This window comes from Micromesistius poutassou (assembly GCF_964030765.1).
Source record: "Micromesistius poutassou genome assembly, chromosome: 4".
Taxonomy (NCBI): domain Eukaryota; kingdom Metazoa; phylum Chordata; class Actinopteri; order Gadiformes; family Gadidae; genus Micromesistius; species Micromesistius poutassou.
Window position 1 is genome coordinate 14,342,010 of NC_140274.1, and position 26,428 is coordinate 14,368,437.

At 45.8% G+C, this 26,428-nt stretch overlaps 2 protein-coding genes across 2 annotated transcripts; one reads left to right on the forward strand and one right to left on the reverse strand.

Annotated features, from left to right (window-relative positions):
• Positions 1 to 284: 284 nt before the first annotated feature.
• ech1 (enoyl CoA hydratase 1, peroxisomal) lies at positions 285 to 5,063 on the forward strand. The gene is made up of 11 exons (XM_084466330.1): positions 285 to 303; positions 390 to 499; positions 1,156 to 1,306; positions 2,011 to 2,099; positions 2,398 to 2,522; positions 2,700 to 2,748; positions 2,954 to 3,018; positions 3,108 to 3,178; positions 3,578 to 3,649; positions 3,880 to 4,030; positions 4,265 to 5,063. The coding sequence occupies exons 2-11, from the start codon at positions 463 to 465 to the stop codon at positions 4,367 to 4,369; spliced, it is 915 nt and encodes a 304-aa protein (XP_084322456.1). The 5' UTR covers positions 285 to 303; positions 390 to 462; the 3' UTR covers positions 4,370 to 5,063.
• cep295 (centrosomal protein 295) lies at positions 4,987 to 26,161 on the reverse strand. Its single transcript, XM_084466329.1, has 31 exons — positions 25,929 to 26,161; positions 25,211 to 25,411; positions 24,597 to 24,721; positions 23,563 to 23,656; positions 23,308 to 23,418; positions 22,963 to 23,103; positions 21,907 to 22,090; positions 21,565 to 21,753; positions 20,784 to 21,077; positions 20,231 to 20,316; positions 19,064 to 19,273; positions 18,532 to 18,605; positions 17,204 to 18,311; positions 16,750 to 16,936; positions 16,152 to 16,334; positions 15,790 to 15,984; positions 15,454 to 15,563; positions 13,952 to 14,051; positions 12,381 to 12,719; positions 11,916 to 12,016; positions 11,339 to 11,783; positions 9,889 to 10,179; positions 8,886 to 9,173; positions 8,326 to 8,517; positions 7,817 to 7,975; positions 7,120 to 7,478; positions 6,893 to 7,003; positions 6,285 to 6,804; positions 6,039 to 6,135; positions 5,257 to 5,356; positions 4,987 to 5,095 (listed from the first exon to the last, which is right to left on the reverse strand). The coding sequence occupies exons 1-31, from the start codon at positions 26,028 to 26,030 to the stop codon at positions 5,054 to 5,056; spliced, it is 6,738 nt and encodes a 2,245-aa protein (XP_084322455.1). The 5' UTR covers positions 26,031 to 26,161; the 3' UTR covers positions 4,987 to 5,053.
• Positions 26,162 to 26,428: the final 267 nt, after the last annotated feature.

The following is a 26,428-nucleotide window of genomic DNA, read 5'->3' on the forward strand; positions in this document are numbered from 1 at the left end:
TGTGCTGGATACGTTGAAATGTAACAGTTTATATTTAAAAAAACGTTCTCATTGAAATTGTACATAAATTAGGCTATATATTATACTATATGGTTACTATATTAGTGTAGCCTTGGAATTAGACGCATCGTCGAACTCATGTTTTATTTGCTCCGGCAGATGTCCGGCAGGTTGACTGGCGAGGTCAGTCTAACATTATCCGGCAAAATCTAAAAAAAATCTAAACCTGCAGTTCATTTGTTTTACCAGTTAGCGGCGACACAGTCTTGTTAGATTGAGGTAGAAGAAGAACTAGAAATCTAGGTGAGTCTAATGGTTGTTCTCTATAAACATCCCATTCCTACAATTCTATAGTAATATATATTTATAGATATTAACACATTTATCAGTGCCTCCACCCGGAATGTGGTAAATCCTCACTGGTCCAGGACTTCATCTCAGAGGAAGAGTTGAGACAGGGCAATGTTGTCATCCTTTGTAAGGACAGCATTCAGAAAAAGTAAGTTCTATATTATATATGTAACGTTACAATACCTATTGGAGAACACGATGTAATATATAATTTATGTACGTGTAATAAGTGTGTGTCATTCTATCATTGTGTGTTTGGAGAGCTGCGTTATCCAACATGTAGGTGAAAGGTCATTATGAAGTTACTTTCAATGCTTCGGTTCATTTTGACAGTCTTAAACTATATAGGCCTACTATGATTATATTTCAAGATATTAGCCTAGATATTTTTCAGAAAAATGTACAGTGAATACAGATACAATTCATATGGTAGCAAATAGGGGTCAAACAGTACAGAGAGTTCATGTGTATTTTTATTTTACACTTCATTTGTAAAATAATAGACATAAGGCTACCTATTCAGCCTTTCAACAAAGTTGAAAGGCTGAATAAAAAAAATGGCTGTTGTGTCCTTTGCCAAACAAAGAGGATGCCTATATATCACTTCTTAAACGAGAAATCCAAAGAGCAGAAGTACAGATTGGTCTGGCAGAGGAACATACACTCCAAACTACAGCAAACCAAAGCTAGACTTGAGATGTACCTCCTAAAGCAGAGCTTCCATGAATGAAGAACATTTTTACACTCACGCACGCACGCACGCACGCACCAGGTGTTACGCAGTAATTCTTCTCTTGCTCCCAGGAGCGTTTCTGCTTGGGCAGAACGCAGTGAGAGCCATGTCTTCCAGTGGGCCCTTCACCTCCCTGGTGGTCAGCCGCCCCACCGAGGCCATCACACATGTCGAGCTCAACCGCCCAGAGAAACGCAACGCCATGAACCGTGCCTTCTGGAGGTAGGGGGATCAGGAGTCATATTATGAACCATCCTTTAGTAGCATTTAGCTACTTTTCTAGATTGGTTTAGATGCATGCTGCAGGTACGAGTTAGGGGGAATTGGGCCCGAGGATGTCTACAGGTAGGCTATGGACATTGGGATATACAACCGATAACCTTTTATCTGGGAGTCAAATACCCTGACTGCTACACTATGTGGCCCTTTATATAGAAATCTTTGGAAGGAATGTGGCACTTTCTTCAACCTGATTGTTTAGTTTGAGATCCTCATGTTTTTTTGATACTATTGGTCTCTGTGTTTATGTCTCTCACCCTGTCATCGGTCCACTGTGTGTTAACTCTGCGATTGTTAGATAAGATGCACTTGATTAATCTCGAATGGATAATGAAGGGTGTCAAAGCATTAAGTACAGGACAGTTATAAGAATTAAATAGATAAAAATTTTAATCAGAGTAAAAACTAAATACTTAAACATTTGAAATAGTTGAGGTAGACATTAACAGTTTACATTATTAGGTTTAGTTCTGTTTATTTTTTTAGGAACAGTCAACATTTCTGTCAGTTGACTGGCTAATTTTCATCAGAAGGTCCCTGGGCAGATTATTTAAAAAGCACATTTAAAACAGACAACCATTTAGCACATGCAGGAAACATAATGGATAAATAAAAGCAGTATGCTACTTTGTTTGTTTCTCTCTAAGTGAGATGGTGGATTGCTTCAACCAGATCGCGGAGGACTCGGACTGCAGAGTGGTTGTGGTGTCGGGGGCAGGCAAGATCTTCACCGCAGGTAAACAACAAGAACAACGAGGCTTCTGTCTGTATACCGGGGCAAAGGTGGTAGACAATTGTTGCCTAATGAAAACAGCATTTTTTTTTCCAAGCATTTTGTTGAAATAATATTTACCTTCATGTTTTGTTTTCATTTTAACTTCTTGATTTATTCTCTAACATATCAAATCTTGCCTACCTCTCCTTTAATATATTGTTTTTGTTTACTGTCCTGTAATTCGGTTGCTCTGACCGACTTATTTCCCATCTGGGATGAATAAAAACGTTATGATAAAATGAATATTTCCTCTCTCCAGGTATCGACCTGATGGACATGGCCAGCGACGTGTTGCAGCCAGAGGGCGACGACACGGCGAGGCACTCGTGGAACATGAGAAAGATCATCACCAAGTACCAAGAAACCTTCTCAGTCATCGAGAAGGTAAACACACGCACGCTTTCACTGTGTTTACTGTTTGTGTCTCTTTTTGTCTGTATCAATACTAAATATGTAACTTTTTGATTTACGGCCCACCTTTTTTTACATGAAGAGAAAAATTATACAGACATTGATTAAGTAATTCAAACATATTAATGGTGGGTGTGTTCCTTCCTAAAGTGTCCAAAGCCGGTGTTGGTGGCCGTGCACGGAGCCTGCGTGGGAGGAGGTAATCAATAAAACTCTACTCCAGCAAAAATGAAATAAAAGTTTCCCCTTGTGAAAGTCAAAAGTGTAACATTTTAACTAGATTTTAGCTTAAAATAACCTGGACATATCGATAGTCAATGGTGATCGATTTTAATAATGTTATCAATACAATCGTATATACGTTCATTCAAACTAAGGGCTGTTATTCTGCTGTGTTTTTCCAGGAGTGGACCTGATCACGGCCTGCGACATACGCCTGTGTACCCAGGACGCCTGGTTTCAGATTAAAGTAAGATCCATACCCCCCCCCCCCCCCCCACCTCAAACACATAAAATACCATGAGTGGATCCTTTAAAAGAGCAGATTCTTCCTACCAGGAAGTCGACATTGGTCTGGCCGCAGATGTAGGAACCCTGCAGAGACTTCCTAAAGTCATCGGCAGCCGAAGGTAAAAACCAACAGCTCCTCCTCCCACCACCTCCTCTCTGTGGGCCTGTTTAGGTGTACAAACGTGTCCCCTTAGTAATTATGGGAAGCCTTCTCGCTCGCGTGGTGCACCACTTATTAATTTTACTTGAGCTCTCGGGTTGCTTTTAGAACTCACTCTGTTGAGATTCCCTATTTCTGATGTAACGCGGGTGCCCTTCCCCCAATGGAAGACAAAAAAAAACACATCTGGCCATGTGTTCTGACTCCTTTTGATTTTTTTGAAACATGGGTGTGCAGTGCTTAAATCTTTGTTGTAGCTATTCCAATTGATAATATGTTTGATTCTCAGCTTCAATTGGTACGATGCTTGGGATAAAACTGTTTGGTAAAGGATTGAATGTCATTTTCCTTTCTCTAGTCTGGTCAACGAGCTGGCACTGACGGCGAGGAAGCTCTACGCAGATGAGGCCAAGAGCTGTGGACTCGTCAGGTTAGTGTTTGTGTGGGTGTACCCCTTCATGATATTGGCCAAGTGTGAAGTCACTAGATTTTAAATCCCATGTTGTAATTTCTTTTGACCTGTAAATGATATGCTAATCTTAAGCTGACATACAACGGACCTCACTTTTAGACATTGATCCATGAATGATTAATAGAATAGGATCACATGAGTTTGGATGAGAGTCTAGTGTTTGCCGTTCCCACTTCCCACCACTCTAGTCGGGTGTTTACCGATAAGGAGGTGATGATGGCGGCGGCGATGGAGATGGCCGGGGAGATCGCGTGCCGCAGCCCTGTGGCAACCCAGGGAACCAAGATCAACCTCATCTACTCCAGGGACCACAGCGTGGCCGAGGGGCTAGACTACATGGTGAGGAGCCGAAAGACAGCACTGTTCCTATCTAAAGACTTCCAGGAAGAAACCTCAGCTAATATTGATATCTAGGAAACTATGTACATAGACAGGTTGTGAAGGAGCCGGTAGGGGTGAGAGCAATAAAGAATAGAACCACTATAAAGTACAGAACATAAATGTTATGCGCCATCACATGACCAAGATGGTTGTGGTTCCGGTGATGACACTCTTTCCCCCCCTGCCGCCCAGGCGACGTGGAACATGAGCATGCTCCAGACACAGGATGTGATGAAATCCGCCCAAGCAGCCATGGAGAAGAAGAGTCTGAAGACTGTTCCTTTCTCCAAACTCTGAACCGCAACCACCCTGAACCCACACAGGGGGGGGTAACCTGGGGTCTTTGAGGACCAGCCTTGTGACGGAACCTGGAATGATCTCGGGAGGTTTTAAGAACTATGTACGAACCGAAACATCTGACAGCAAGAAGTATACTTGTCCTGCACCATCTGCAGTACCATGCGTGCAATGTAGGCAGGAATGATAGTCACTTTTTCCAATCAGAACTTCTTAAAGTTTTATGGTTGTCAGAAAACCTGGTTATTTTGTTTATTGATCAGGAAATTGTTTCAAGTATACGTTTGATGTCGATGTTGAACATCTCATCTTCACTGACATTCAGTTGTGTCAACGAAAGGCAGACCATGTGAACTTCCAATCTTGGAATTTTGTGAGGAACACTGCAAATGTTGACTGACTCAATCCAAATAATGAAAAGCTCTTGTACTAAAAGCGTGTCTTTAACCTGCCTCCTTAACTTGTAAATGTATGAATAAAACAAAGACGAGGGATACTGTTGTGGTTATATATATATTCCTGAACAGAACCGTGTATATCCACAGACGTTTGTTTGCTTATTAAAAAGCAAACACACTTCAAAGAAAATTCAACAGATCGGAAGTTACTTAAATATGCTTTATTACGCCATCAATTATAAGTTAAGAAATGTACAAAATGTAAAAAATAAATAAAAAAGAATAATCATTGTGCAGTCTGCTTGGCTCGGAGTTTCTGTAAAGTTTTCTGTAAAGAGGCAAAGTAGTTTCAAGTTTAATTTAGACCAAATTATTTCAGATCAACAGCCCTACATTAGTCAGGATTAAAGGTCAAAATGTTAAACAAGTTACATTAAGTCATGAAATAATTCAGTTATGTCACAAAAGAAAGGGGACTCCATAATGTACCTGGTGGAACTCCTTGGCCTTGAGGCGGTTCTGGGCGTAGCTCTCTTTCCTGCTTTTCACCTCCCTCTGCTGCTTTACTTCCTCCAGCCGACCGTACAACCTGCACTCCCCAGACACCACCCTATTAGAACATACTGACCACAGCTACAGACCATCAACCTGCACCCCCCAGACACCACCGTCTCTTGATTATACTAACCACAGCAACAGACCATCAATCTGCACCAACCTCTTAGAATATACTGACCACAGCGTCAGACAGTCAACCTGCACCACCCTGACTTGTGGAATATACTGACAACAGTTACATACCATACAACCTGGAACAGCCCGACACAAACCATGTGTAGGTCGTCAACCTTTACAAATATTAGACGCATTGGCTTCCATAGTAGCTGGTGCAATGGGGGTGGTCAAAACACGTCACTCGCTTTTGTGCACAGCCAGTAGAAAATTAACTCTGAAACTGCGTTTTTAGCTGGGAGGAGCAGACCAAAATCGCATTTTAGATGAGATATTAACCCTTTAGCAATTCAGGCAACTAGTCAAAATTAAGACAGATGTTCAACACGGTGTGAGACCCAAAAAGAAATGAGTGATTTGGGGGTTTACCTATGCTTTAACGGGAGAGGGAATGTATTCTTGTTTTATTATTAAAAAATAATCAAATACGACATACAGCTTCCAAGAGGCTACACTCACATTACATCTACTCTGCAGCTCACAAACTGGCTGTTTCCAGTAGCATTTTAAAGCAGGAACTCTCTCCAGATGTAGCGTACCTCTGCGTTCTCAGGTGCATCTCCAAGCTCTCCAGCTTCTTCTGGGATGGCGTGCATGTCCTCACCTCTTCCGAACTCTTCATCCCAGCATTGCTCACTGAGGAAGAGGAGGAGGCAGATGGTCCCAGCCAAGGTCAGGTTGGGGTAGTGGTCATTGAAATATATCATATTTTCATACATGTCATTTGAGTTACTTAAACAGAATTTCTACTGGGATTAACAGGCAGACTTAGAAAACAAGAGGACCTGGGGACGGATGTTTGGGTTTCCCGTCAGTCCTTGAAGCAGTGACAACAGCTGTCTGGACTGGAACCACCATGTTCTTCATCTGGGGCTCTTTGGTCTTGGAGCTGACCAGTTGACCCGGGGCCTGGCCTTTAGACCTTGTGTGGTTTTCAGGCCTGACCTTGTCCAGATGAGGCTCGGTTGGGCTGTGGTTCAGCTTGGTCTTAGCCTGAGACTGGACCGACTGGGTCTTGGCCTGGGTCTGGCTGAGTTTGGGTGGCTTGCCTTGGGTCTGGCTGGGTTGGGTTGGCCTGCCCCGAGTGTTGCTGGGCTGGGTCTTGGCCAGGACTCGTTTGGCCCTGATCTCCTCCATCCTGAGTGCAGACCTCTGGATCAGGGCCAGGCGCTTCCTCTGGAAGGCCTCTTGGAGACTCCCATCGGGATCCGCCTGAGGCTCCAGAACCACACCTGGCTGGGACTGTGGACTCTCTTGTTTAGCAGGTGGGTCTTCCTCCTCAGGTAACAATGTTGAATCTAACTCCTGAGAGAGGAAATAAAAAACATGAGAACCTTGAGGACACGAAGCACAGGTCATCAAATGATGAAAAATTGATCAGCCGGCTGGTTACCTGTCCCTCATCCTCAGTGGCCGTGGTGTCCGGGCCGAGCATGCTTTCATCACTCACGCTCACCAGCGTGATCTCAGACTGCTCCAGGATCCCTTTCTCCCAAGCTGCCCCCTGATTCGACGAGAGAAATTACACCACAGCCAATGACGTCAAATCCAAGGTTTAAAATTAAAATATATTTACGACCTTGGGGTGAAACACCAATACAAATAAAACCAACCACATACTATTATTTTATCCCAGATAGGAGCGTCACTCTTCAGGATTAACCCCGGCTGATTGGTCAGTTCTTTGCTGGTCGGTTCTTTTCTGGCCGAGTCCAGCACTGGAACCAAACGCTTGCATCCTTCAGTCTTGACACCTTCCCCCACCATCACCTCCTCCACCTCTTCAGGAGACTCGAGGAGGAGGGACTGTGGCTGGGAGAAGTTCTGGGAGGAGGCGAGTTGGCAGAAGGAGTCCAGACAGGAAGAGAAGGAGATGGGCACCTCCTCCTCCTTCTGGGCTCTTGGGTGTTCTGGAGAGGGCTCAACCAAGGAGTCGTCCTGGTCGTCCTCTTCCGCCAGGTGCGGGGAGAGCGGCGGATCTGCAGGTGAAAGGTCAATCCATGTCTTTGAAGCATCACTTGGACCTCCCTACCCGTGGCGAGTAAGGGACTAAGAATATTGACATCTGGGGAAAAGTTGCTAATTAACTTGACCACGATGCAGAACAAATTTTGCTAAAAGCTTTATAAACCAAATTTAGGTATTAACTGCAACTACTTCTGTGTTTAGATCAATTATTTAGTGTTTAGAATCAGTATTGTATTGCCGGAAACAAAATAATAGGTAATCTACTTGCAACTTTTACAGCCTCGAATATGACGTCAAGTGTTACAGAAAGACTTCCATGACATATTCATGACTTGAACTTTGGCCACACCTGTAGACGCAGCCTCCTCCCGTCCTGTGGATTGGTGACTTCCTTCTGGGGAGCTGGGCATTTCCTGTTGTGGCAGGTGAAAAGTCATGGAGGGTTCGAGGGAATCATTGAGGGTCACCTGGGCCAGGAGGGGATGGAAGGAGTCCTGATCGGCAAACCCTGAAGGAGAAACCAGATCCACCGGGAGCTTACCACACAGGAACACACCCAGCAGCAGGGACCAAAGGCTAGTAATGAATGCATTAATTTCTTATTTCTTCTCCCTTTATCATCATCTGTTCTGGTGCCAAAGTAACTTCAGAGTCAGTATCTACTCTTTAGTCATTTTGGAGGAGCTTTTATCCAGCCACTTGGCAATGTCCGACATGTCATTGAGGAACAGGTAGGCGGCATCTTGCTCAAGGACGGCTCCAGACATTGGGGATCGCACCCAGAATCGTTCCAACTGGGAGTTACAGTCTGTCCATTATCTCCTACGCGGTGAGGGGCGTTGCCTAGTCGGAACCAACCTTCAAAGCATTTTGGGTCCTGCTGCAGGAGGTCGCTGGGATCCTGCAGGGGTGGCCGGGTGCGTGTGGCCAGGACCTCCGGCTCAGGGACTGCACTGAGGTCTGGGTCTGCGGCCGCCTGGGACGACCCACCGGTGCCGTCGCGATGTTCTCGGTTCAGTCGGGTCTGGTCCGTCCTGTAGCTGCCGTAACCTGGAGGTACCGGCACAGCGGTTGGTACATGTCGGACCAGAAATGTAGAATGATGTGACACTTGCTTGGTTATAACAAAGTCCATTTCACAGAACCATACACTTAACATAAGCCACTCTTTATCCATCTCAAAATGTTTTGGGTGTCACAGTAAAAAGAGGAGCAAGTAAAACTTTTTTTTACATTAATACTACTGAAAAATATACAGAAATTATGCCTTTATGCAGAATAGTAGTAGAAAAAAACCCCCGCAAAATACATGTAACATTATGGAGAATGGAGGAAGACATAATGGACAGTCCATGCTCCGTTACCAACTACTTAAGTAGTAATCTGTTAAAAGAGGAAGAAGAAGAGCATTCCTGTACCTGAGCTTCCGGCTGCCTGCCCGCACGACTCGTCCAGCTGGCCAATCAGAGGCCTCATCCCACCCTCCCCCTGTCCGTCATCCAACCACAGCGATGACTGATCAAATTCCAGCCGTCTAATCAGCTGGCCACCGCTCAGCTGTTCAGAGCTGGCCTGGTGAGGAGGACAGAGGGGAGCAGAGGGCTGCTGGTGGGGGGACTCTGGGACCTGGACTGGGTCTTGGGTGGCAGGTGGAGGAGGAGCCACCAGGACCGACTCAACAGAACCCTGACTGCTGCTGCTCTCACCTTCAGACCAGAGGATAGAGGTTAAAACATGTTCTCACTGTCAGACCAGAGGATAGAGGTTAAAACATGTTCTCACCTTCAGATAGAGGTTAAAACATGTTCTCACCTTCAAACCAGGGGATAAAACATGTTCTCACCTTCAGATAGAGGTTAAAACATGTTCTCACCCTCAAACCAGAGGATAAAACATGTTCTCACCGTCAGACCAAAGGATAAAACATGTTCTCAGCGTCAGACCAGAGGATAAAACATGTTCTCAGCGTCAGACCAGAGGTCATTCACAGACAGGCAGTCATGGCTGCCGCTTGGTTAAAACGATTGAGGCCCCAGTTCGAGGTGGCAGCGTCAATATTACCCAAACACACGTCACTATGCCGAAGGGTTGAGCGGTTGTTTTACAAATGGGAATAGATTACCGTTTGGAGCTGTTGTGTTGTTACGTAGGGAAGTAATATTTCAAATAGTAGTCAATTTATATACTCTACTCTATACTCTAAGCTTTAGCAAGAACAGACAGACATGGAGAGCTCATTTAAAGTGTAGAAACATTATGTACAATAAACTAATAAACGTGCACTTCATTAACAGTTAAGTTACATCTTTACAACATGAAATACAACCATCTATACAAACATAACATATTTTACAGGGTAAGCATGTATAGTAAGTTTGAGCATGTGTTGGACGGTATAAAGCAAGACCCTTCTTCCTGTACCTGAGCTTCCTGCTGCCTGCACGGCCGAATCGTATAACTGGCCAATCAGGGGCTTCATCCGGCCCTCCTCCTGTCCATCATCCAACCACAAAGACGAATCCTCCAATCCTGGCTGGCCAATCAGCTGGCTGGCATAGCGGTCCTGCCCACTGCTGGGCCAATGGGAGCTGGGCTGGTGAGGAGGAGGGTGGGCCGCAGGAGGCTGGTGGAGGGGGGATTGCGGTGCAGGTGGGTCTTCGAGGACCTGGACTTGCTCTGATCTTGTAGGATCCACACTGCTGCCGAGACCACCTGTGGAGACCAGCAGGATAAAAGATTATAAACCCTGAACCCAGGGCCTGAAGCTCAGCTCCTTGACACCTGATCAGGTCCCGTCACCATACAGCTCCCGGACAAGCCTCTGAAGCAGTCACCACAGTGAGTTCTCTGAAGGGATCTGGCCCAAATGGGTTTAGGTTCAACTCGCATTGTTGACTTGGAAGAAATAATCCATGCTCCTTTGTGTCATTTTGATTGTCAGGCTTTCTTAAATACCATCCTGCAAAGAATGACAATGGCATCACAATATCTGTAAATCAGGTCATTTGAAACTACCGACAGACAGACAGACAAAGAGCTCAGTTCAAGTGTAGAAAGATCATTATGTGCACTAAACATGCACTTCAACAGTAAAGGTACATCATCGCTCAACAAACAACACACAGGCACACACACACACAGACGCACAAAAGGACAAAAACACACAACACAAACACAGAGAGCTCAGTTCAAGTGTAGAAACATCATTAAGTGCAAAAAACTTGCACTTTAATTAAAGTTATGTTACATCATTGCTCATCAGACACACATTCACACACCACTAGAAAATGTGGAGAACACACTGCGTCTGCGTTGGTGTTGTATGCTACGTTTGTGAAGATCCCTGATGAGACTCAGACACGACATGTCTCTCTGCAGAGCTGCCTGCATTTTTACTTCCAAATTGTTTATGGGTACACAAGGGGCAGCATGTGAAATAGACGGTGAAAAATCAAATGTACTGCTGAACTGCATTTTATTCTTGCCTGGCTGTCAGAAAAAAAGAAAAACAAAAAAAGGTACAAAACCATCCCTGTTCGAAGCTCGACTAATCAGGGATAACTTGACGGGTTCCTCTGTAGGCAACGCGTTGCTATGATCTGTGGAGCGCATGTCTTCGTGTACGTGTAGGTCATTGGCAAAAGTAGCGTCTGAAGTGTGATTCGTCCTTCAGGACACTAAACTGTTGCTTTGTTACTTTGTTGAAGTCTTGCACTGGACTCACTGCATTCCATTATCTTTAAGAGGAGGCACAACAAGCTAGATTTGAGAAGAGTCAAAAGGTTTCTAAAGTATTACTATGGTAACATCCGGGCAGAATAAAGATGTATGGTTATTTTGACATCCAACAGTAAGAAATCCAGTTCTGTACCTGAGCTTCCGGGTCTCTGGATGCCCGACTCGTCCAACTGACCAATCAGAGGCCTCAACCTGCTCTCCTCCTCGGCTTCGTCAAGCGACACCTGCTCCAACCCGAGCCGACCCATCAGCTGGCTGGAGTAAAAGTCCCGCCCGCCACTTGACCAGAGGGAGCAGGGCTGGTGAGAGAGGCGATCGATCATGCGGCTCAACGTGGAATCCCACGCACCCTGATTAGCTCCCGCACGCAGAGACGGGCCTGGAAGCTGGCCAATCATGGAGGATTGGGCCGACGGCTGACCAATGTGGCGTGCCACAGCCGAGTCCCGCCCCTCTGCGGCCAGACAGGACGACTGATCCGCCAGCTGACCAATCAGGGGCCTGAATGAGATGTCCTGAACCAATGAGACGCTTTCAGAGAACTGCTCCAGGATCTGGTTGACTGCATTGTCCCACTCCTGACAAAACACAGAAAACAAGAAATAATGAAGGCGTCTGACCAAGTGAAGGGGAGTAAGGGAGGGAGTGAGGTAAAGTCTCTGTGACATTATGTGAATGAGTGCGTTTGTGAGCGAGTATGGTGTTCTCACCAGGCCAGGCCTCGGTGGAGCCGTCTCAGTGTGGGGGGTCGCGGTCTGGACCTGAGCAGGACTCTGTGGGACCTGGTTATCCTCCAGGGCTATAGATGACCCTGGAGGAAGAGGCGAGAACGTTGTCGCCATCAATCATATCTACCTCAACGGTCGATTTTATACACTTTCATCTACATTTCTACAATCCTTACATGGGTTAGGGTTCTTCCGTTTTACCCATGACACACATTCACACAAACAGACACACACAGAGCTCAGTTCAAGTGTAGAAAAATCATTTTGTGCACTTAACATGCACTTCAATAACAGTAAAGTTACATCATAGCTCTATTGTGCAATTATGAAGCTCATAAGAGCATAAACTTCCTGTCCACAGCAACGTTATGGCATAATGGCGACTATGAATGCCATGGCCGTGCGAGGACTGTCCGAGCACTTCACTGACAGTGCATGCCCCCTTACCCGTGGTGTCCGCACTGCTGCAGAGGGAGGCATTGAGCTCTCTGGTGTACTTGTCTATGATGCGCTGGATGCTGCTTTCATGGAACAAAGCAGCTACGGCCCGGCCAGGGGACGTATCTGAGCCTTGGGACGTCTCGGGGATAGGGGACGTCTGGGGGCCCATGCAGAAGGAGGGGTCTGGAGACGATGAGGGGCCCTGGGAGTCCCCCACAGACGATAGCGCCACGCTGCAGGAGCCACCGCTTGACAGAGCTGACGGGGGGGAGACGGCCGCAAGGAAGCTGGCGGTCGGGGTAACCGGTCGTATAAGCTCCGACCCAGAGTGGGGCTCAGAGACGTCTGTGTGGGGAGGGGGAAAACAATTCCATCCATTTGTCTATAGACATTTTAATGCAGAACTGCAATACAAATCGTTCAACAAACAAAGCCCCACAAGGAGTTTGGAAACGCACTAAGCAATCAAGGCAAGGCAAGGCAAGGCAAGGCAACTTTATTTATATAGCACTTTTCATACACAAGGCAGACTCAGAGTGCTTCACATATAAACATTGTCATACAATAAAAGAAAACAATAGTTAAGTAAAAAGTAAAATAGATAGAAAATAAAGGCAAAGTTTAAAAAACATTTTAGAAAGGCAGAGTTAAAAGAAATGCATTTTAGAAAGTGAGAAAATAAAGGCAAAGTTAAAATAATAAATATTTAAGATTTAGCAGAAAGCTAAAGCAAACATAAAAGTCTTCAGTCTTGTTTTAAAAGCTGTCAGAGTTGGGGCAAGTCTTAAATCCTCAGGGAGTTTATTCCAGCTATTTGTTGCATGGTAACTAAATCCTGCTTCCCCATGCTTCGTGTTGACCCTGGGGATAATTAACAGATTGGTCTCAGAAGATCTTAGTGGCCTAGAAGGCTTATGTAGTGGAAGCATATCAGTTAAATATTTTGGCCCTAAACCATGTAGGGATTTATAGGTTAGCAACATGATTTTAAAATCAATTCTCTGACATACAGGGAGCCAATGTAATGATTTAAGAATTGGTGTAATATGTTCACATTTTTTGGTCTTTGTTAGAACTCTAGCAGCGGCATTCTGAACAAGCTGTAGTTGCCTTAGAGTTTTTTTTGGGAGACCTGTAAGGAGACCATTGCAGTAATCAAGCTTGCTAGTGATAAAGGCATGTACAAGTGTTTGTAAGTCTTCGGTAGACATGAGCCCTCTAAGTCTTGCTACGTTTTTAAGGTGATAATATGCAGATTTTGTAACTGATTTGATGTGACTGTCGAAATGTAAATCTGAATCCATGATAACCCCTAGATTTCTGGCTTTCATTGAGGTTTTCAGGGACAGAGATTGAAGGTGTTGGGTAACTTTAAGCCTTTCGGTTTTAGCACCAAATACAATTATCTCGGTTTTGTCCTCATTTAGTTGAAGGAAATTTTGGCAAAGAGATCAAATAAAGAGGGAGAAGATGTACTAGGTGATTTAGGTACATCTAAGAAAATATTAGGATTCCCTCAGTTCATTGGTCAGATCTTTCACTCCGGGGAAGGGAAGAGAAAGCGTGAACAGGCATACCTGTGTGGGCGGAGTTGTGGTCAGGGTCAGTGGTGACGTAGCTCCCGGTGGAGAGGCTGGTGGAGGAAGAGGAGTCGGGGTAGGCCGGCCGGCCAGCAGACTGACACACACACAAAAAGGGATCAAAAACACACAGATCCAGGGTACATTAGGGACAGGGAAATGGACACAGGTCGTCCCACACACTAAAAGTGTCCAAAGACCCAAAGCTTTCATAGTAGGGTTATAGTAGGCTTCTTTCAATTATCGCAAAGCAAATGGGGTGTCTGTAGCCTAGTCCTAACTAGACCTTCGTACTCATTTCATTCATACCGATGGTCTAGAACTGCTATAGAGACAAACGATTGCTCACTTGAAGGCGAGTGCTGTTGAAGTTTAAAACCTATTGGCTCTGCCCAGTGCCATTCCGGCGAAAACACACATAACATTAGCTTGAAAGAAAAAAACTGTTTAAGGATGCTTATCTTTGCGTGAATTTTGGGATGACTCGTCTGCCAATGACTTCAAGTTGGTTGTGTTTTAACCGGTGATTGTTGCGCCAAACTGTTTACAAAAGGACACTTGCTGGTGACGCAGCAAGCGCCTGCTAGTTGACCTGCCAGGCAGGACGATCAGTACTTCCCCACATAAAGAGCTTAGTTCTGATTGGATCGCTTCCCAAATTGTCCCGCTTACATTTTCGTCTCGTTTTTATTCGTTAATGAAAGTGTCAAAAGATTTCGTCGTAGTTTTTGACATCCTAAATTTATTTTTATTTAGTTATCGTATTTAGTTATCGTCTCCACGAATCACACAAGTGGCCAATTTTGTTAAAAAAAACTGCAAATTTTGCCGAAAGGTGACTAGTTTGCATGCCTGATATATGCATGTCATCTACAATCCTTATATGGGTTGGGGTTCTTCAGTTTTACCCATGACACACACATTCACACAAACAGACACACAAAGCACAGAGCTCAGTTCAAGTGTAGAAAAATCATTTTGTGCACTTAACATGCACTTCAATAACAGTAATGTTACATCATCGCTCAGTACACACAGATACACACAAAAACAGGCGCGGACACACACACGACACAAAATAAACAGGCGCACACACACACACACACACACACACACGCACACACACACACACACGCACAGAAGCAAACGCACAGAGCTCAGTTCAAGTGTAGAGAGATCATTATGTGCACTAAACGTACACTTCAACAAAAAAAGTTACATCATCGCTCAAGTGTGCAATTATGAAGCTCAGAAGAGCACAAACTTCCTGTCCATAGCAACGTTATAGCATAATATTACCAAATATTCAGGCCCAGCACTCATCACGACCATCTGAAAATAGTGTTTTGATTTCAGCGGATTCCTTTCTCTTATTCTCATGTCTGGCTAAAGAAAACCAAACAAAGATCTACACGTTACCCACTCTGCATATCGGCCCAGCGGAGTGTTAGCAGACTGGTAGGAGTTATTGGGACAGGGTTAAGGGACACCAGGGTTACCTCGGAGTTGGCAGTGTAGCCGCTACCAACGGAACCCGGAGAAATGGAAGAACCGGATGACCGTCCTCCCAGCTCACATGGCCGCCAGGACAGCCTGGAAGGACCGGGCTCTGGAGAGAGAGTAACGTAAACTCAACCCCTGCTTTGTTTTTTATTCACATGACATAGCCCTGGCATTCTACAAATCACGCACTACAGAAACGCACGCACAGAGCTCAGTTCAAGTGTAGAGACTATCATTACATACACTTACCGTGAAATTCAATAAAAGTAATGTTACATCATTGCTCAGAACACACACACACACACACACGTCTGGACTGTACCACTACCCACCTGTCTCAGGGGGCTGCTCCAGCAGCCTGTTCTTCCATGCCAGCTCAGTGGACCGCTCTGAGGCGGGGAGGGGGCTACAGACAGCAGACCTCTCCTCTATGTGGGTCAGCAGAGCTCCAGGTCTCTGATGCCTGTCCCAGGACCCAGGGGCCACTACTGGGGCGAGGGGCCGAGACCCCATGACATCCTCCGTCCCTGAGAAACACATATACAAGATATTATTATACAACAAAAGCTTGAGGTCGGGGGGTTTCTGTCTTACATTTGGATATGGCAATCTCTTTATCATCCTGCTGTACATTGACCTCCAGTCAGCCTCTTGACCTCCAAGTGGGACACCTCTCTCCAGCTCATCCCCTCACCTGCGCCCACAAGGCTACGCTCCCCCGGCGTCTCCACCTCCTGGATGGCACTCAGCTCGTGCTGCCCGGGCAATGTCACCATGGCGCCGAGCTTCACGCGGGTCAGTGGGGGCTTCTGGGCCCGAGGGGGAGGAGCCGCTCCCCAAGACTGGGAAGGCAAACCGACATGCAGAAGGGCAGGATCTGGAGCAAAAGGGAAAAAACAGATATAGGATATGACCCTCATGGCCAGGCTGCTGTTTTCAGCAAGATGTTATTTTCCTAGGTGGTCCTAACAGTACACAGAAGCTCATGGAACACAACTTGGCTGTGTTCCATAAGCTTCACTCATCGCCACCGAAGCCAACTTGCACAGCGGCTTAAAGATATGCAAGATAGAGATACAATGTACTTTTGTTAATCCTACACAGGAAAAAGGGGTATTAAGTATTAAATCCCCACCACAAAATCAAAGCATTTTATATGACCAGCTCTAGCCAAGCTCTTGCTGTAGGCTAGCCTGGGTTAGGCAGGAGCTAGCTAGACCTAGCCTTCCCTAGGCGGAAGCCTGCACTAAGCTAGAGCTAGAGCTGGTGAAGCTAGAGGTTGGGCGTCTCACCGCTGGCATGAAGAGATGGGGTGCAGGGGGCTGGCTGGGGGTGGTCCACTAGGTGAGACAAAGACCCCCCATGAGACTCCTCGATGGCCCTGAGGAGAGATGAGAGGAGACGCAGGCGGCTCTGGCCCACCTCCACCTCCTCCTCGCCTGTCGCCGGCGGTTCAGCTACTGGAGGAACCGACGGGACCTGGACCAACAGTCAAGTCCATTTAATTATAAACACATCGCATGCACAAAGCAAATAGTCTCAAATTAACTTAATTGCCATAGAGAAAAAAGTAGGCAGGGCTTAAGTGTCCAGAGAAGGAGCAGAACTAACATGATCAAGGGCAGTCTATGAACAACATTTAACTTAAATGGGTCCTCGTTCTGGAGGGGCGGCCGCTTCTCATTAATACACTTAACTATTCCATCATGTTATCTAGCCGTTACTGAGGTAAAAGGTTGAACCCACTTGTGTCTCTGCGCTGATCAAAGCCTGCAGTGCCTCCCTCTGCCTCCTCATCTGCTCCCTCTGCTCCTCATCATGTCTCTGCTGCTCCTCCCTCTTTTGCTCCTCCTTTCTATTTAGCTCCTCTTTTCTCCATCTCTCCTCCTCCAGCCTCCGTGGCTCTTTGTGTCTCTGTTGCTCCTCCCGTCTCCATCTCTCCTCCTGTCGGCATCTCTCCTCCTCCTGTCGGCATTGCTCCTCCCGTTTCTGTTGGTCTGCCTTTCTCCATCTCTCCTCCTCCAATCTCTGTTGTGCCTCATGGCTTCGTCTATCCTCCTCCCTTCTCCGTCGCAGCTCCTCCTGCTTCTGTAGCTGCTGCTCCACCTCCTCTCTTTGCTGCTGCATCCGCCGGTGGTCCTCCAGCAGCTCAAATCGCTGCCTCTCCACATCTCCTTTCCTAGGGTCCCGAGAAGTCTGCGCCACGGGGTGACCTCGTAGGAAACTCAGAGGCTTGGTCAAGGCCTGCCCAGGCTGTGGAGCTGCCGGGCCTAAGAGTCGGACAGGATCGGTACCAAGACGGGGTTCCCGGGTGTCGAGTTGGGAGCTCTGCCGCACACCTGTAGTGACATTCTCTGTTGTCCTGAGTGGACGGTGAGTGAAAGGGCTCGGGGCGGCCGGCGGCGATCTCAGCCTCTCTGGGAGGTGCCCCGTTGCCCGCTCCATGATGCTGTCGGTCAGCCAGGCTGAGAGGCCTGCTCTATGGGCAGGAGGAGGGCCGTTTGCTTTGTCCTCTGGTGAGTCTTGGGGGAACCGATTTGGGTCTCGGGTCAGGCTGGTTCCTGGATGCGAGACGGGCCCGGGGGGGTGGGGCGGAGGAGGAGTCCTCCAGGCATCGGACTCCCTGGCGGGGATCTCTCGCAGGGCCATGGGTGGCACTGCACGGTCAGTAGGGCGGGGCAGCGCTGGGTGGATTTCCACGGGTACGGCAGTCTTAGCCGACGGATTGAGAGGAGGGCCGCGGTCGAGGGCTGCGGGGGGCCTCGGCGTGATGGCCGTGCTGTGGCGGATCCGAAGCGCCCGCTGGTACTGCTCTAGACGCTGCCGGGCCACCTCCACCGACCGCTGGTGGACCCTTCAGCAAAACAACAAAATAAAGCATAGCACACCAAAAAATAGAAACCATGACCAGGCTGGCTATATAGAAATACAATTGTAGAAATAAAATATGTATTAAATAGTAATAATAATAAGTAATAATTTGATAACCTTTATGTGATAACAAGACAGACAGTTAAGCTCTTCAATAGGTAACTATTGTATGACTAACTGTCTGCTACAGCAGTCACACACACCTGTTCTGCTCCAGGAGGCGCTGTTGGTGCTGTCGGACACGGCTGCTGTGATCTTGCACAGTGGAGCCCTCTAGCTGTGGGAACAAGACAAGCAAGATGTCTTTATTGTGGACAGATAGTCAAGTGGTTTACTCCCAGCTGAATGATTCATGGTTTTATCACCAATCTCTGCAGTCTAGCTGAACGAATCCTAACCCCTAACTGCTCTTGGAGGATATTTAGCACAAATTCACTCTTGTCTTCTCTAAATCTCCAATTTTTGACTTGTGGCTGTAGTAATAAGAAAATTGTTTTACACAGCGTGAACCTATCCCTGATTTCATCCCCATGTTGTTTAATTATTGTTTAATTCTACCCTCTATTGACATAAGCATCCACCCAGATGTATTATGGATAGATCAGCCAACCAGCCAACTCCCCATTGGACTGTAGTAAGCACTAGTTGGTACTGATCTTGCCATCATTAACTTGGGATTGTTTTTTTTAGGACAGAATAGAAAATTGTAGGAATGTTCTTTCTGGAAGGCCTTACCTCAGAGGCAGCAGGAGGAGGAGCGTCAGAGTAAACTTCCTGGTCGTGGGCAGGTACCTCCTGTTCCTCGACTTCCTGGTTAACGGCGGCCTGCATGTCCTCCCTCTGCCGCTGGGCGTCTAGGAGCATGCCCTCCAGTCGCGATTTCTGCTCCTCCAGTTCCTCCAGGAGAACCATCTGCTGCTGCTTCTCCCTCTCCAGCGCCTCCTCCTGGACGCCGCGGGGAGGATCCAGAACACATCAGAGCCCTCTTGGACTGGGAGCTCATGTCCCTGAAAGGTGGTGTGATTGTGTGCCTGCGTGACAACCAAGTTTCCACCAAAGAGTTTGGTGTCTGACTGCACACCGTTTGCTTTATGCTCTCTTAGGTTATTTTGGGCAAATTTCTTCCTACATGTCCACAAACAATGTGTCAGCAAAGGCTACAGTAGAGACGTTAAGTCAGGAGAATAACGTACTGGGAAAAAAAAGTTCCCCCCCCCAACGTCTCTGGTTAAAGAAGCCTGAGTTGACCTTCTTGTCTAGTCAACTGTGGAGTGTGTGTGTGTGTGTGTGTGTGTGTGTGGTTGATGGCTGGTCTCACCTGGCCTGAGTCAGTCTGATTAGACTCTAGGGCTGGCCAGGCTGCACCACTCCTGTGGTGCATTGAGCAATCAATGCACACAAGATAAACCAGCCAAGACCACACAAACACACCACACATAACAGAATGGAACACTTGTGCTGCATGTATTATTTTACAACCTCAATGGTTTACTCAACATCAACCTGAGAAAGGGGTAGGGTTAGGTTCTGAGAAAGGTGACTATAAGCCATCTCCCTAGCCCGGTTTCACTGGGTTGTAAACCTGGCCCACCCAGACATGGAAGCCTGACAGGATGGACTAACGAGGTAACGATGCACCACCTGATATCAATTCCATCAATCCAAGTGCATTTGAGAGCGCAAGCATATCTGCAGGAACGCGTCTTAATGTGACTCCAACTAATGCAAAGCACTATAGGGTTGGGTTTGGAGGGAGCTATACAATTAAACCTACCCTTCTTAAAATAGGATAACTGTTTACATGCTTCACTTTTTGTTAACATTAAAACATGTCACGGGGCTCTGTTGGTGAGGGCGTGAGAGATATTTCATCCCTCTTGTTAAGGTGATGTTGGAATGTACCCTTTTCTTCCACTCCTGCATCCTGCTACAGAGCACCTCTGGAGGGAGTGGAGCCAGCACAGACTCCTCTCCCGTGGTCTCCGACGCTGCTTGCACACAAAACAAACACTTTGAATATCTGCACTGAATGGAAAATAAATGATCAACTAAGAGCAAACAAACTGAATACAAAGCAAATCTCTGGCACATGCTGAGCCTTGCATGCCAGACAGCCAAAACCATTCCAACTGGTCCTGCTCTGGGATAATATAAGATGTTTTCATGTTTTCATCATTTATGAAATTACCCCAATTTGATTCTCACCTGCGGTCCCATGCTACTAATATCCTTCTCTCTCTATTTAAACCAACTTAACTGTCTCTTTACTGTGCTTTCCAAAAAGGCACAAAAGCCCTTCAAATTGTATAAAATATAAAACATTTATATGATCATTATCTTGATCATCAAAATAATGTGAGCAACTTTGCACATCAATTTCCCCAAAAATGTTGAGCAGTGGTTGAAGTTACAGCCGTCTAACCCCCCAGGACTACAGCCACCCTACCCAACGCACCAGAAGGAGGCTCTGGGAGGAGGTGGGGGCTGGAGGCCTCTCTCCCTGGCTCCTCTACGGACAGAGACCCCGTGTCGATGGAGGAGTCCCGCTCTGGTGCTTCCTCCAGGTGGACCAGCGGCAGACGGGCCGCAGCAGATGGGATGAGGTTGGGTTCCTGGGAGTGGTCTCTGCCCTGGTCCCTCTTGGTCCTGATGGGCTCCCTGACCTGGTCCCGCCCCTGGTCTCTCTGGGTCCTGATACGATCCAGAAGTTTCCGCAGTGCCTGTCGATGGGCTGGTTGGGGCGGCTCCACTGCAACCGACAAATAAAAGGGGGTTCAGTTCAGAAACATGGTCACAAATGATGCAGAAGTATCATTTGGACCTTGGAACCCTCGACTCTGTTAACCATCGTGTCCCGACAGGAGCCAGGTCGGTCCCAGCTCAAAATGAGGACTTTCTCACAGCCCAACGCATGCTCCTCAAGATTAACATCAGAATGCATCATGCTATTCTTTGTTGGTGAGTACTCAAGAGAGTTGTAGTAATATAAAATCCAAAGTAAACATAAATGTACTGTATCCTAGGCTAATCAAAACTTTGTTTTGCCACGTCTCGCCTGAGAAACACTGATGCAGTTTTAAACAACAATGTCATCACATTTGTCACAAATTTCATGATGATTAAACAATGACCAAAACACTACCATTAACATTCTTATTCTCCTCCAATACTTCCAAAATGGAGGCTGTAATTGTGATGTGAAGTCATGATGCACACGCCCTATATCTCTCCTTCACCTCGCTCTGCAGACAGTCCTGGATGCTGCCCGTTGCCGTGGTGACCGGCTTCGGCATCTGGGGTGACCTCCAGGGGCGTGTCCTCGCCGTCATCCACAGTTACATCCAGATCCTGGTCCTGACTGGAGGTGGTGGACACAGCCGGCAGGGGCTCCGGGACAAGCTTGAGAACCAGGTCACCCTTCACTCCTGAGGAGGGGGGAGAGAGAGAGAGAGAGAGAGCACGAGAGCGAGAGAGAGATCAGGCTTAGAAGGAGGGCTCTGCTCATTTGGTTGAATGTCCAATTTCAAATTAAAAAAGAAAACGTTAGACAGGATCAACATATTAAATACAAGCCTTACTCCTCTCCCCGGTGTACATGTCCTCGAAGGCAAACTCCATGTCCCTCTGACCATCCTCCCTAGCCTCCCGCCTCCGGTGGAGAGGCTGGAAGATCTGCGCGGGCATCTGGGCCACCTGCTGCCTCCTCCGCAGCAGCTCCGTCTGCTGCATGTGCTCCAGCTCCACCACCAAGCGCTCCCGGTCCTACCACACATACCAAGTTATAATGTAATCATCTACCACACATAGTTATAATACTCATACCGTATGGACCTACCACACATACTCAGTTATAAAGTACATATCTACTAGGTGTGTAAATCCGAGCCTTCATGACGATTTGATACAATATAAATTTTTTAAGCCAATTCAATTATTATCGATAATTCCCGATAATCGATAATTCCCCACGATACGATTCGATACTCAATATTTTTATTATATCTATTAATATAATATCTATCAAATAAATCAACAAAAAATAAATCATTTGCCTTTTATTGAGAATACAGATACAGTATTCTATACACACTTTAGTGCTTACTGTGCAGGTCTAGTATGGCAATTAGCCTATTCACTGTAAAAAAAAAAAAATATATATATATATATATATATATATATACGTATATGTAAATTTATTAAACATTTTAATAATCAATACTCTTGCAGACGCATCAAATCGTCGGCTGTATAATCGATTAATCTATACAAATCTACTAATATTTACACCCCTAATATCTACCAAACATAGTTATAATACTACCGTACGGCCCAACCACACTTAAACACAGTTATAATACTCATAATGTACATATCTACCATACGTACCATATGGACCTAGCAGACATATACAGATAGTTATTATACTCATACCGTATATACACAGAGTTAGAAGTAATTTCCATACCCGCACTTCATACTTCCGCCTCTTTGCTATCTGTATGAGAGCATTTACTATGTGCGTATTTGGCCCTAGTGGGTGTCCTCAAATACGTCTCCAAGTAATGAGTAATGAATTTAATGACTGAATAGTAAGTGGTATTGCGCTTGCAGCAGAAGTGAGAGGCCCCGGTCACCTGAGTCAGCTGTTCTCTCTTCAGAGCGCACCTCCCTCGGAGACGAGCCTTCTCCTGCTGCTCCTCCCGCTGCCGCTCTGCCTCTCTCCTCCACTCCAGCAGCCTCCAGGCCTCCTGCTGTGCCTCCTCATGGGCATCGGGCTGTAGGGCATGTGCATGGGGAACAGACCAGTCAGCCAATCAGGATGATGCTGCCATTTTCTATTCTGGGAGGATCTTGCATTTAAGTTAAGAGGTTCAGATGCAGAGTTCAGAACCAGATACAAGCTGGTTTTGGAGCCAATGTGAGGCGTTGTACTGTTCTTTTTTTTTTGTTCTTTTGTAATTGGTGGAATATTAAATCACCTGAGTAGCAGCGACCTCCCTATCCACAGTGGGCTCCAGGCAGTGATGGTGCGTTGCTGAGAACCCACTGACGTCAGATCTCCCAGCATGAGGCCTGTTTGCCTCAATGGTCTGCTCACAGAGAAAAATGATAAAATCATTCAGCATTTTCAGAAGACAAACGTTGGCAGAATTTAGTAAATGTCTGTTGTTTGATTTTGTAATATGTGTGTTGTATTTGTTGTGAATGGGTAACCACAGAGCTGTCAGCATCACCTCCATGGGGTGTGGAGGAGGTAGGGGGAGGCTGGCCACCCTGGCAGCACGCTCCCGCTCTGCCTGCAGGGCCTTTCTCCTGGCGTTTGCTGGACTACAGACGCAGAACACAACTAGCGGGTAAAACTACCACCACTGTCCAAACAGACCAGCTACCATAGTATAAGCTAATATTTATTTGTGTGGAAATTCAGGCATTACAGCAGCAACATTGACGGAGACAAAAACTTCCAAATAAATAAAATAACAATATTTACATAAAATAACAATATCTCCGCAATATAAACACCTCTGGGATCAGAATATACAGCTGGCTATTGGGATTGAGTAATAGTAATATGGTGTAGTAAAAAGGGATAGTAATGAAGTATGTGTAAAAAAGTAATATACAATTTTACAGAATAAATAAATACTCAGACCAAGAAAAAATGGTAAATAATTCATCCCTGACCAGAAATTGAGGGATTATTAAGGCTAATTATTCTACTTTCTTTAAGAATGCTTGATTCTGATTGGCTTGCTGCTGACTGAGCACCGCGTCATCAAATAGTAGATCAATACGCCGCTTGTATTATTTTTCTATCACAGAAATTTCAAACATGAGGTCCATTGTAAAAATAAACCTTATTTTAAAAAGTTTCTAAAATGTGTCGGAAATCTATCGGAGTGTCAGTCGATACATAGTTTTGCAAGCGAGATACAATGTAGCAACTAAGTTATTAAACTAGTGATCAGATGCAGCCTTGTGTGGTTGCTATAGAAACGAATTAGCTACAGCTGAGCTAACATACATTTAATAAGCATGCAATACGAATAAGAAAAAGCATAATTATTAAAGTATTTGAATTGTTTTATTATGTTGGCAAGCAAGAAGTAGAATAAACGGGATAATCACCTCAAGGCAGGGCAATAAACAGTTTGATATGCCCAGCTTGTGGAAGGTTACCGTCCACGAGCCGGGCATTGCCCTGCCTTGAGGTGATTATCCCTTACTAAATAACCCAACAAAGTTTACACCCAAGTGTGGTGCTTACCGGTTGTGCTCCTCCTGGTCTTTGTGTCTCTGGGATGTGAGCTCCTTCAGGGCTTCTCTGTAGCGCTGCTTGGCCATCACCTGGTTCTCCTCAGCATGCTGGGCCATGGCCTCCCAGTCGGGCTCCTTGAGCAACACAAACATGAGTTTGACACTGTTAATGGGTCAATTACCGGTATTGTTGTGTAATGCTGTGGTAAGAACATGTTTGTTATGTATGTTTTGTGCAAATGTATACCATATGTACATTGTCATCTATGTATATGTATAAACAGACTGCAAATTAATTTTATTTGCATACATACATTTGCGTGTACATATGCTAATCTGTCTATGGTGTTCTTGCCATACCATACAATTTGGTTTCATACATTTTCCTTTAAATGTATCGTATTTTCTTTTATCTTCAAAAGAGCAATTTGCATAAACAGTTTCCCCATGGGACCAATAAAGTTATCTTACAATTTAACTGTAAACTGTTTTCTTATTCTAACGTGTAAGTTGCTTCTTTGGACAAAAGCTAAATGACTAAAAATAAAGGTAAAGTTAGAGACGTTGTTCATAAAGCGAAGACTGAAGACTCATCACATCCTCAGAGTGGGACGCCCGACTCACGTTTTCCTTGGCACTGCGGTGCCCCTGTCCCAGCAGGCAGAGGCTCTCCTCGTACAACCTCTGCAGAGCTTGGATCTTCTCCCTCTGCTGAAGCTCCCAGTCCTGCCTGAGCTCCTCCGCCAGCAGCTGGAGCTCCTGCTCTCGTCTCCTCTGCACATCAGCCCTGATGTGGAGAGCAGTGGTGCGTGCCTGCTCACGCACCTGCACAACAGAGAGGACCAGATCAGTCAAGGTAATCCTACTGGTATCAGAAACCGAGTGTCTTTGAGACTGCAAATGTGATGAAGGGTTATACAAATTCAATGTGCTTGACTTTATTCTGTATTTTTAATGTATGTCTCATTGAGGTTTTGAACCTGTTCTACAAGATCCACCTGATAATAGAACCGCTTCATGACATGAACAAAAATTCAGGTAAGGCAACGCGGCTAAACAATTACAATTCCCCGCCTCGTTTTCAACATGACCTGGACCTAGAGTTTCCTAGAGAAAGTGTGCAACTGGGAAGCGCAGCAAATTATGTAATAGAAATACATGAGACCAAGGATGAAATAACCATTGCAAATATATTAGTTAGTTTTGTGTTTGCACTGCTATTACCGGTAGGTTGCAATTGTTGCACGGTTGAGTATGATTGAAATCCCTCCGACGAATTCTGCTCGTTGTTCTCTGATGCGCATTGGACACATTTAGGATGTGCATAGCTGTTTTTCCTTACCTGCTGTATCCGTATCTTCCTCCTCCTGTCTTGTTCCTCTCGGATGAGCTGCGACTCTTCATTAGGACTCAGCCTGAGCCGCCTGAGCGCCTTCCTCTTCATCACCACTGCGTTTAGTTTTAGTATGCAGTAGGGACGCAACACTACATAGCCGACGTGAACATTAAAACATCATAACTGTAGCCATTCCGTTTAAAAGCTGAGTAATACAGATAGGGCAATACAGTAGGGTGTTTTGGTTTATCCAATCCATGCCAACAAGAGAACGTTGGGCGTCCTGGTACGTCACATCCTGTGGTTTGAAATGCCCGCTTTCCGGCCGCCATTACTCGACGACAGCCAATCAGCTCTCTCATATAAAATAAACAACACATAATAATAACAATAAACAAAAAAATGGGTATTAGTTTTTATCCTATGGTCTCAAATTAAGCCTCCGTGATGACTTTTATTGATATTCATAATAATAATACTGTTTACTTTTTTTAATGGATCTATGG